Source organism: Otolemur garnettii, unplaced genomic scaffold, assembly GCF_000181295.1.
Source record: "Otolemur garnettii isolate 467f Iridium unplaced genomic scaffold, OtoGar3 scaffold00022, whole genome shotgun sequence".
NCBI classification, from domain to species: Eukaryota; Metazoa; Chordata; class Mammalia; order Primates; family Galagidae; genus Otolemur; species Otolemur garnettii.
This window is the reverse complement of record NW_003852417.1, coordinates 16,732,796-16,744,922: the sequence shown is the minus strand read 5'-3', so window position 1 is coordinate 16,744,922 and position 12,127 is coordinate 16,732,796. Positions and strand designations below refer to the sequence as shown.

Genomic DNA, 12,127 nt, shown 5'->3' with positions numbered 1-12,127 from the left:
CCCCCCCCGCCATTTCTTTCAGATCCCGGTCTCCAGAATCTCCCCCATGCCATTTCATTCATCGCAGGTCTCTCCCAGGGCTTGTTTTCCAGTCTCCATCACTAGTCCTAACAGAACAGGAGCCAGAACCCTTGCAGACATCAAAGCAAAAGCCCAGCTGGTCAAAGCACAGAGGGCAGCTGCTGCAGCCGCCGCCGCAGCTGCTGCAGCCGCCTCAGTTGGAGGGACCATTCCAGGACCTGGCCCAGGGGGTGGACAAGGTCCAGGAGAGGGTGGTGAAGGGAAAACTGCTAGAGGAGGCAGTCCAGGCTCAGACAGAGTCAATGGAACTGGAAAAGGCCCCACACTGGAACTGGCAGGAACTGGAAGCAGGGGAGGTACGAGAGAGCTTTTACCCTGTGGTCCAGAAACTAAGCCCCAGTCTGAGACCAAGGCCACCCCAGACCAGGCACAGCCTCATAGTGTCTCTGGAGCACAACTACAGCAAACCCCCTCAGTGCCTCCAACACCTGCCGTCAGTGGAACATGCACAAATGTCCCATCACCAGCCTACATAGAGAAATTGGATAATGAGAAACTGAACTCAACCAGGGCAACAGCCACAGTGGCTTCTCTGAGCCACCCACAAGGGCCCAGTAGTAGCAGACAGGAAAAAGCATCTTCTCCAACTCCAACAAGTCCTGCTCTAATCTTAGGTGCCTCACCTATTCATTTTGTAGCTGATGACACAGTGGAGCCCAAAGCCGGTTCCAGTAAGAATACACCAAACTCTTCAGCCTCAGCAAAGACAGATGCTAATGCTCCAGTGGCTATGACTCCCTCCCCTTTAACATCTTTATTGACAACAGCCACTTTAGAAAAGCTTCCTGTACCCCAAGTTAGTGTAACTATAGCACCTACTGGATCAGCTCCACCCTTGAGCTCTTTGCCAGCAGCTTCTAGCCTTAAAACCCCAGGAACTTCTTCAAATATGAATGGACCCATTTCAAGACCAAGCTCTAGTATCCCTGCTAATAATCCTTTAGTTACTCAGCTGCTCCAGGGCAAAGATGTTCCCATGGAGCAAATTCTGCCTAAACCTCTTACCAAAGTTGAAATGAAAACTGTTCCACTGACTACAAAAGAGGAAAGGGGGATGGGAGCACTTGCTGGTACCAACACAACAGAAAATAGTACCAGGGAAGAAGTTAGTGAGCGACAGGCCCATCCAGCTGCGCAACAGCTGGGTAAAACCTTACAAAGTAAGTCGCTCCCATTTCCAAGGCCCCTTCATCTCTTTTCATCCAAAGAGCTAAGGGACTCCAGCATTGACACACACCAGTACCAAGAAGGACTAAGTAAAGCAACCCAAGATCAGATCCTTCAGACACTCATCCAAAAGGTTCGAAGGCAGAATCTTCTCTCAATTGTACCACCCTCCCAGTTCAACTTTGCTCACTCAGGTTTCCAGGTGGAAGACATCTCCACAAGCCAGAGGTTCATGCTGGGTTTTGCTGGCAGAAGGACATCTAAGCCTGCAATGGCAGGTCACTACTTACTTAATATTTCCACCTATGGCCGGGGTTCAGAGAGCTTTAGGAGGACCCATTCTATAAACCCTGAAGACCGTTTTTGTCTAAGTAGTCCCACTGAAGCCTTGAAAATGGGATATACAGACTGTAAGAATGCAACAGGAGATAGTAGCAGTGGCAAAGAAGATGATACTGATGAGGAAAGTACCGGTGATGAGCAGGACTCTGTCATGGTGAAGGAGGAGCCTCAGGTTGCCCAGAGTTCTGGCAAATGTGACACAAGTTCAGGACCCCACAGTAGGGAAACCCTATCCACCAGTGATTGCTTAGCTAACAAGAATGTGAAGGCTGAGACACCAGGGATTGAGCAAGCCACATTAAGCAAGGAGAATTACCTATTCACTAGAGGCCAAACATTTGATGAAAAGACCCTAGCCAGAGATTTAATTCAGGCAGCACAGAAGCAAATGGCTCATGCGGTGAGAGGTAAGAAAATGTGTGGCAGCCCTGAGCTTTTCAATTCTACGGCTCTTCCTCTACCTGCAGATAATAGCCCCACCCATCAGCCTCTACTCCTCCCATCACTGCAAACCCCAAAGTTATATGGAAGCCCCACACAGATAGGGCCAAGCTACAGAGGCATGATCAATGTCTCCACCTCATCTGACATGGACCATAACTCTGCTGTACCAGGTAGCCAGGTATCTAGCAACGTAGGTGATGTCATGTCCTTTTCAGTGACTGTCACTACCATCCCTGCTAGCCAAGCTATGAATCCCAGCAGTCATGGCCAGACCATTCCTGTTCAGGCCTTTCCTGAAGAGAACAGCATAGAGGACACGCCTTCAAAATGTTACTGCCGATTGAAAGCCATGATCATGTGCAAAGGTTGTGGAGCTTTCTGCCATGATGATTGCATTGGCCCCTCCAAACTGTGCGTCTCCTGCCTTGTCGTTCGGTAACGAGACTAGAGACACACTGTAAAGATGGGGCGGGGAAGGGAAGGGTTGACCAGATGTGTTTTGTTTTTTTTTTTTTTTTTTTTTTTTGCATCCTTTTGGAATCACAGAAATAAACAAGTAGGTTTCAATTGTCTTAAGAGACAAATGTTACTTAATCAGGAATACAGAGTACAGATCTTTTACATTTTAGAGGAAAAGCACCTTGTATAGTAAGTCTAAGTCAAGCAAGACTTTGTGAATTTGTGACAAGTTTGCACTTAAGAAATCATGTAAATATGTCACATTTTGTTTAACATTTTTCCAAGTGTTTAGGTAATAATGTGTTACTTTGAATTCAGATTTATGTTCCACTTCATGTGACTCTGAGAAAAGTTTTAATGGCATGCATGGTGAAAGGAAGCTGTCTCCCTTCTGATCTTTCCTAAGCAGTCAGGAAAACAGTGACGGAATGGTTTAAAGAAGTGACCGTTTATGCAGATTATATCTTGACAGACTGGCTGCAGGTTATTCATAGATTATTCAGCCTTTGAAGGATTTGGATTCAGAGTTTACTCAGTCCCTTTACCTTAGATGGAAACTTCTTCAGCTGAAGTATTTGATAAGGTATTAATGGTTCAGATTCTGAAAGCTCCGACTTGGTTCTTGGTTTCCCTAAACCAGTACCATTGCCAAGCACTCTGCTTGCAGTTCATGGATCCCTGTTGCTCCCTGGTCCCACCCCTGCCCTGACACAGTGAATGTAATCTGTAAAGGGGTTGCCTCTCCATGCTCCCCCTGTGTTGTAGCCTGTGCAGGGCAATAATTCCAGCAAAGATATCCTCACTTAAGGCATTCATGGGAACTTGCAGTTTTGAAATACTAGCATAAAAATAGTAGAAGAGTGTTAGTGATGAGGTAATGTGAACTACGTGTTATTAGGCAAGGGGAATGAAACAGCTGAAGCTGTTGAATTGGATGTAAAGAACTTTGGGGAACAGTTGTAACACTAGAAACAAGGTAGCCTCTCTTTTCTTCTCCCCCAGCCCATTACCTAATATTAGTTCTATAGTCAACTGTTGTCACAGGGAGAAGCTCATTAATGCCACATTTGCTTATTATGTTCAACCTGTTTTGACCTCCCAGGCATCTAAGGATGATGACATGATTTTATCTCTTAACTTTGCTACACACCTGTGTGCACATATGCACAGAACATGACACTTTTTTTGTTTTAGAAAATATGTCCCCTGTTTTAGATTACTGCTATCTGCACAACAAGAAAGTTAGAATGTAAAGGAGTTTCGGTGAATGAATGACTTAGGGAATGTCTAGAATGGAAGAAAAATTAGCTCCAAAGTTTTGTTGTTTGTTTTTGTTTATTTTCTTTTTTGTTTTTTAAATCCTTTAGTAACAATTTTTAAGTACATAGTATTTAGATTAAAGATCATTAAAATAAACCTTTGGTTTATCATAGTATTAAATTGGAGAGTGTCAATTTGCATCATTTGCATATTGATCTTAAGTCTCCCAATTTGAAGTGTGTAAAGTAAAAACTTTAGTGCAACATAGTACAGTTGTCTTTGTACTTAATAGGACATGATGCTTACAAAGTGCAGAACAGCTTAAATTCCTTAATTAAACTATATTCTAGATTAGGAAAAAGTAAGCAATAGTAATCTGGTTTTTGCCCACCCCACCCGCCACCACCTCACTGTTTTAATGCTTTTCCATAGTCTTTGCCCCAAATACCATAAGAACTTCACTTCACTATTTGTTTATTTTCATTTCTGACTTTTTTTATGGCCCAAGGCAAATAGTAGGATTAATATCTGTGCTCCAGTTTCAGACAAAACAATATGATGTCCTTCCATCTTCCCCCTTTTCTTCCAGCACACACACAGCTAAGAGATAAGAAGGCTGCAAGAACCCAGGGATAAAGAGTAAGTTCTCAAGCCAAGAACCAGTAGGAAACAGATTATGATTGTGCTCCCAAACATTCAGTACCCTGGGCATTCTGAGGGGTGAGGTTAGAAAGACTTATGGGTGAAACTCCACGCCCCACTTTAGTGTTGAGGGCTGTCTGCATGCTGGAAGAGGTTGATGTTTCAGAATTGAATCTGTGCTAAAGTCAGTTATCAATTTTGATTGACTAAAGTGATTTTACTGCTGCACTCCTTTCGTGTCAGAAAGGCTTTTCTCCATGGTTCCCTCAATCTGCAGATAGACTGTAACTAGGAAGGGAGGAAAGGTGTCAGGGTTTTTCCAGGGTGTCCGTTTAGAAAGCAAACCATATTGTGCCTCTTCATCTTGACCCAGGCTCTTACAGATAGGTCCTAAGTATTACTATTCACCAGATTCTCTTCATAAATAATAATGAGCTAAATTTTTGCATTTAGGAATAATAGTCCTAAAACAAATTACCAATTAGGTATGCTGCCTCAATCTTAACCAGATGAGAGAACAGTTTTAAATTGTTCTTAGTTTGGTAGTAAGTTGAACACCAGTCTCTTTTTCAATTTTTTCAAAACAGTTGTTTCAAGTAGAAAGCCATTCATTTTATAAGCTGGACAGAAAAAGAATTATATAATAATCTGGCCTTCTAGAAAATGAAGCAGTTAGGAACAAAACCTTCAAATTATTATAATATGGTACTCCAACAGCACCTTTAAAGCAATTTTTTAACTTAGCTTTTGAGTTGTTCAATCTGAAATGTTTTATTAAGTGCTAAGCATATTCTTAGGGTATTACCTGACATTATTTCCAGTGACCAGTCAAGCGTCATTCCTGATGCACATGCCTCTAGTCTTGTCTAGCCATCAGATTACCCACCTTCTGCTGCAGGTCACCTCAGGAGATAGCATTAACTATATATCATCTCAGTCTTATAAATATTCTAAGTTGTCTAGTAGAGAAGACTCTGAATCTTAAAGAATTTTCTTTAGTTAAAATTCTTCATTCTATTCAACAGAAAGTAAAGTCGAATAACCTGGAGTTGTTTGCCCTACTTCTGTTCCCTTAAATCCTGTGCTCAAGATACTGGAGCTATCTGTGGTATTCCGTGTACCATTTTTAAGAATAAGTGCTGGTCGATGGGAAATTATTCTTGGCATGGAGGAGGAAGCATATTTAAGTGGATTGTGAAGGCACACAGATGTATGAGTTTTAGATTTTTATCTGAGATATAAATAGCCAAAAGAAGACCTCATTGCCTTCCAGGTGAAGGTGTGAAGTCATACATGTTAATGACCTGACAGTTAACATTCTGTTGGCTTATTATTGCCTTTCTATACCTTACAGAGCGCAATAGAGCTTTCAGGGAAAATGATTTGTTATAATGAGGGAGGTCTCTTCTTGTCTCATTACATTGCTATTTATTTCTAGAACTCACTGTAAATGAGCAGCACTAGAGTGGTTTTCTCTTTGACGCAAAGGTTTCACGGCATAGCAAGGAGGGAAAGTCTCCCCATTGCATTACAACAGTATGCGAAGTAAAAAACTTGGCAAAGGGTAGTTTTCAGCTCAGTTTATAGAATAGTCCAAAGAGACTTTGAGAAACATGATGATAGGCAGGGACCTTTCCTACCATGTTTCAGTACCTACACACCTATTGAAAGAAAACAGTAGGTAAAACATTTCCTAAAGTTGAAGCAATAGCTTCATAGATTCTTGGTTACATTATTTTTTTTAATGCTTTACATTTGATACAACTATTAAAGATCAATTTTAAAAATAGCTTTCCAGTAATATATTTTAAGTAATATATATTTTAATATCTATGTAAAAAGTGACAGTGGAAGACTTTGAATCTCTCATATATGGTATGTTTAATGTAGGACCTCACTGTTAAGGCACAAATTATTTCAAAGGAAGTTACTCTAAAGACACTCAGATTATTTCCAAAAAAAAAAAAAAAATGCAATAAGGGGAGTAGTTTGGGGGGGTTATTTTTTATTTTAAAAGAAAATTGACTTATTTACCACAAGCTATTTTTTTCCCTTCTGGCTATAAGGTTTGTACAGACTGGTTTGGTAATTGCTAAACTTTTGTGTCTTTTGCCTTTTTAAAGGAATTGTTAACATTGGAATTGAGGGTATGTACAGAGAAGTTGGTGTCAACACCATTTAAAAAGTCATATTTTTTCACAAATAGAGAAAAAAATCATTTTACATAAGAATTTTAAGTATTTGCAATAAATATATGTATATAGATTGTATGTATTCCTTCCTATATTCTTATTTTTCATTTTATTATTAAGTAAATGATCATTAAAAGTGAAAATAAAAATCTTGGAGTTTTTGGTGAATCTTGAGGTCTGACACATCTGAGAGTGGCATGGGGAAGGGCCCTCAGTTACTGCCTTATACCACAATGGGAAAGATAACCACAGATTATATGGAAGAGAGTGAACCAAGGAATTTCAAACCAGGGTAGTGTATTTCTTTTAGAACTTAAGTAAAAATATGATTAAATTTTCCTAGCCTGTCTGTCTCCATGTTTTTCCTGTTGGTCTTCTGTTTTCCAACCTTTAAGATTATCGGAAAAGTGAAGAAACACAATGCAGCCTCTTTTTTAATGTGCCCATTGTTTGCTTCTAAATCAAAGAATGGTAAGGAAATATCTCAGGGGGAAAAAATAGGTTTTTCTTTCTCCATAGTGATTAATAATTCCTTAGCAGATATTCACTGCCACCACCTTCCAGTTTCTAGGGGTATGTGAAGTAATGTCTGTTTGCTGTTTCCTCATTCTTCTCTGAGAAGTAAGTTTCATAGCCAGAGTCACATCCTGCCTGACCTGGACAGGTCGAAGAACTAAGAGGACCATGTGAAGAGAAACACCTGTGCCTCAATTAGGTTCTGTTTCAGTATTTGACACTTGAATTTTGAAATCCCAGGGTTCAGGAAGGGTAGTTAAGGAAATGAGAACTGAGCCAGATGTTAGGAGAGGATAATTGTCTGCAGTACTATACCTAGAATGCTGTCTAAAGCAAAAGAACTCTTCGTAAGGGTAAATACTTGGTTTTAGGATAGACAATATGATGAAGGGAGCAAAATGATACCGAGATCTTTGGAAATAAAGGTATGTAGTACTTTGCCCATTCTTTAAAAAGAATGATATGTAGATTCATTGATGACCTAAAAGGAAAGTTAAGGTCATATTTTCAAGAATGCATCTTGATGATCTCTGAAACTGACTTTTAATTGTAGTTGACTAGTTTTCCCCGTAATTGCTCAGCTGTGGTTATTTTCACTGATTCAAAAAATTAGAACATTATGGAAATGAAGGGATAATACAAAAGACAATACTCTTTTTCATTGAAATTTCCAATTTCTGAGTTGCCCAAGGACATTGGAGATAGTTCAGTGGTCCACGAGAACAGTACTGTAGATCTTAGCTGAAAATGTACTGTTTCTAAAGGAAACTTTTTAAGCCTCAGGGAACATCTGTGTCTTCATAATTTCCATATAGAATAGGCATTAAGGTAAAATATCTAAATGTGTGCACACTAGTTCATGGTGACCATTTACAAATATTGACTTCCCCATTTCTAGTACTTAATTTGTTGTTACTTAAATGGGCCTCCTACCTCATGGGAAGTGAAATTTATATTCAGTTGACATGGAAGCCTAAAAAGTCTGCAGTTGAGTGAGAAAAAACAATATGCCAGAACACGGGGCAACTTCAGCCTGGATACCCATACACCCTTTCTATACTTCAAAGAGTCTTAAGAACCTGTGTTGGTTGCTTTTGACAGTACTTAATCTCAACTGGTCTTCATAAGTGAAATTTTGCATCATGTTTCTAACTTTTTTGTCAAATCATGTTATTCACTACTTCAAATGCTTGTTGAGCACCTGCCATGTGCTAAGGACTATTTAAGTGCTGGTGCTGCAAGGGGAAGCAAAACCAGTCCTGTGAGTTGTCAGAGGCCTTTCTGTAACAGTAACCACATAGTCAGTGCTCAAGGAGTAGCAGATGCTCCCTATTTCCAAAGACCTGGAAAACTGAAGTGTAAATAAATATGAAATAGATGTACCTGAAACCCTGGACAAAAACGGTTGTAAAACAAGAAGGAAAGGAAGACATTCAATGAAAAAACAGACTGTGGAAATCATGATCTACATTAATAAAATTTACCTTTTGAGAATTAGCATTGGAATATCTAGGGTTGAAAAGAAATTTCAGAAAATGAGTAAAATCTAAAAGTGAAATCCCTTTCAGTTATTTCAGGTTAATATATCAGCATTTTTTCAAGTAATAATTGGGTAAATGATACAGCTTTCCTATCACTGTTAAAACCCCAAAGAAGCTAAAGAAATTTTTTCCCCACATTTTTCACTTACAGGTGATCAGGAACTGTATCCCTTCATTTTGAATTGTTGCATCCCTGTATTTTTCCATAATGGATATTTTACTGTTCTTACCTAAAATTATAGAACTTTTTTCCTAGATGTTTAAGTCCGAGAAATTTTTTATTTTTTTGAGACAGAGTCTCACTTTGTCACCCTTGGTAGAGTACCATGGTCTCATAGCTCACAGCAACCTCAAACTCTTGGGCTCAATCCTCTTGCCTCAGCCTCCCAATTAGCTGGGACTACAGGCGCCTGCTACAATGCCCAGTTTTGTTTTGTTTTTTTAAAGGGACAGAGTCTCACTGTTGCTCAGGATGGTCTCAAACCTGTGAGCTCAGAAATCTACCACCGCCTGGGCCTCCTAGGGTGCTAGAATTACAGGTGTGAACCCTCATACCTGGCAAGTCACAGGACTAAAAGGACTTCAGTGAAACTTTAGCCCTTTTCATTTTAGTGACCTAAGTCATAATTCTGTAGATCTTTCTGATAGGAAAGTTTTAAAAGGATAAATCATGGTATTTTTGCCAATACTTACTCTTAAATTTTGTTTACCACTTGTCTTTAATGTGGATTATGTGATTTTCAACTCAAAGTCTGTATGCCAAAATAATTCATGTCCACCTTTTAGTCAAAAGTGTTTGGTGTATTCCACTATGTAATATAGTCTTAATTGTCCAGGAAGTGGGAGAATGGTTATGCTCTAATTATCCTAGTACTTATGATGTTCAATGGAAGATCGAGTTTCTTTCATAGAAACTGTATACACTAAGGAATACTTTGTACCTCCATGTAGCTTTCAGCCTTAACCTACAAAGGGAATCACTGTTATCCTTATAACAGGAAGGACAAATGAAACCTGAAAAAGAGCCAGATGTCATCAGCTGTGGAGATGGGCTGTGACTAGATGGTGGGTTCTCTTGAAAAATAACTTGCTTCTCATTCTCCTGGTTCTTCAAACCCAAGAGAAGCTGAAGATGGGCGACGCCTGTGGCTCAGTGAGTAGGGCGCGAGTCCCATATTCCAAGGGTTCGAACCGGCCCTGGCCAAATTGCAACAACGAAAAGATTAGCCAGGCATTATGGCGGGTGCCTGTAGTCCCAGCTACTCGGGAGGCTGAGGCAAGTGAATTGCCTAAGTCCAAGAGCTGGAAGTTGCTATGAGCTGTGATGTCACGGCACTCTACCAAGGGCGACAAAATAAGACTCTTGTCTCTTAAAAAAAAACAAGCTAAAGAAATTTTTAAAAACCAGCTTGGCATCTATAGTACAGTGGTTATGGTGCCAGCTGTATACACCAAGGCTGGTGGATTCAAACCCCACCTGGGCCAGCTAAACAACAATGGCAGATGCAATAAAAAATAGCTGAGTGTTGTGGCAGGCACCTGTAGTCCCAGCTACTTGTGAGGCTAAGGCAAGAGAATCACTTAAGCCCAAGAGTTTGAGGTTGCTGTGAGCTTTGATGCCACAGCACTCTTATCAAGGGTGACAAGAGAGACTGTCTCAAAAAAAAAAAGAAAATTTAAAAACCATGTCCTGATATTCATCTTAACAGTAAAGCTTAGAGGATGTCTTGAGAAGAAAGATAAGCCTGGGGTTTGATTTTAAATGGATTTACGTAAACTTTGAATTAAGTAGCTTATTCTATTTTAGGGGTTTTTTTTTAAAGGTTTTGAGTTTACTTGACTTGATGCTGAATTCCCGTAAGTGTAACATGAAGTGTCCCCTAAGTCTAACATTGTGTGGGACTGAGGAATGGTGTTCTATTGAATTATGGCAGCTTTTGCTCCTAATCAGGATTCAAGGTTTTCGTACCTTTTTGAGCAAAAAGGAAACTGGCTTCCTAAACTCGGTATTAGACCAACTTGAGTCCACACTTCAAATTTAATGATGAATCCTCTTTTAAAATATTTAAGTATTTTAAGATTCACATTAGCCCAATAAGAGTAATGCATTAAATGTTATCAAAATATCTGAAGCTAGTTTACACACAGCCTATGTTCTTCTATGGAAAGTATGGTACCTAAAATTTTGTTTCTTGGGTTATTTCTTTAATTAAAACCAGAGTCTCATGTTCTCAAATACCTAGAACTTAGAAATGATGGAGTTGGACTTTGACCCCAAGGCAGCAGTGCTTTTCATTTTAGGTTTTCAGACAACAACCTGATAGTTTGGAGACCTAAGTAGTAGCACCAGTTTAATCTATATATGTAATCACTTTGCACAAGTTTTAAATTAATAAGATTCTTCCAGAGTTTGGTTACCCTTTTGTTGGATAAGCAAATAGATTAGACTGGGAAAGACAGTTTGTTCTCTGATAATCTGTCTTTATCTCTAAGATTCTTCCAAGATTTGGTTACCCTTTTGTTGGATAAACACAATCTAGCCTGGGAAACACAGTTTATTCTCTGATAATGACGCTCTAATTAAAGAGCAGTTTGTGCTTGGAGCCTTCACAAAATTACTGGAGTCCATCCAAGAAAGATCTGGAGAACATAACATGAAACTCCAGAAATTAAAAACTTTTGGCCATAAGTGCTTTGACCTACTTTGTCAAAACCCATCTTAATTCTGTGACTCACTGTGTTACACCCTTCACCAGCACCAAGAGAAGTCAGAGTTGAGTACGTGACCTTATGTCAGTCTTAAAATCTGTGCACATAGGCCTTAGCACTTTGAAGGGAAAACTCTGCTGTTTAGCTCCTCACTACCATCTGTATTCCTCTTTTAAGACTATTCCTTTTATTGGTCGTATAAAAACTACCTTCAGAGTTGAATGTATAATAATGTTTCTGCACATGGACAAGGTGTATTTTAATGACTCAGTATTTGTTGGTTGAATAAACACATACGGTTTTACCCTAGTGACTGTGCCTGTTCTTTTCCAAAGAAACCAGACTCTGTGATGACTTGTTCCTCTGTGCCTGTTTGCACACCAGTCCCTGATCTTAATTAAACTTGTCTTGCCAGTGAACACTCAAAGGTGGTTTAAGAATTCAACATAAGCCAGACTGTATATTTCAAAATAAAAAAGGAAAACAGTACTAAAAACCTTACAGTAATCAAAGCTGTGGTATTATTGTGGGCAGCGCCTGTGACTCAGTGGGTAGGGTACTGGCCCCATATACCGAGGGTGGCAGGTTCGAACCTAGCCTGACCAACTAAAACAGCAGTGGCTACTGCAACAAAAAATATCTGGGTGTTGTGACAGGCGCTGTAGTCCCAGCCACTTGGGAGGCTGAGGTAAGAGAATCGCTTAAGCCCAAGAGTTTGAGGTTGCTGTGAACTGTGATGCCACAGCATTCTACCGAGGGCAACAAAATAAGACT

The 12,127-nt window shown here is 39.7% G+C and overlaps 1 protein-coding gene across 3 annotated transcripts in view; it reads left to right on the top strand.

Moving 5' to 3' along the window:
- The window catches only part of ASXL2 (additional sex combs like 2, transcriptional regulator), a 140,329-nt gene extending 133,404 nt beyond the window's left edge, over positions 1 to 6,925 (top strand). Inside the window, exon 13 of one of the 3 annotated variants that reach the window (XM_003787447.3) lies at positions 23 to 6,925. In XM_003787447.3, coding sequence (XP_003787495.1) covers positions 23 to 2,473 — 2,451 coding nt within the window. In that variant the 3' untranslated portion in view covers positions 2,474 to 6,925. The remainder of the gene's footprint in view (positions 1 to 22) is intronic. The other 2 variants (XM_023511854.1, XM_023511855.1) reach the window with 2 other exon arrangements.
- The last annotated feature ends 5,202 nt before the right edge of the window (positions 6,926 to 12,127 follow it).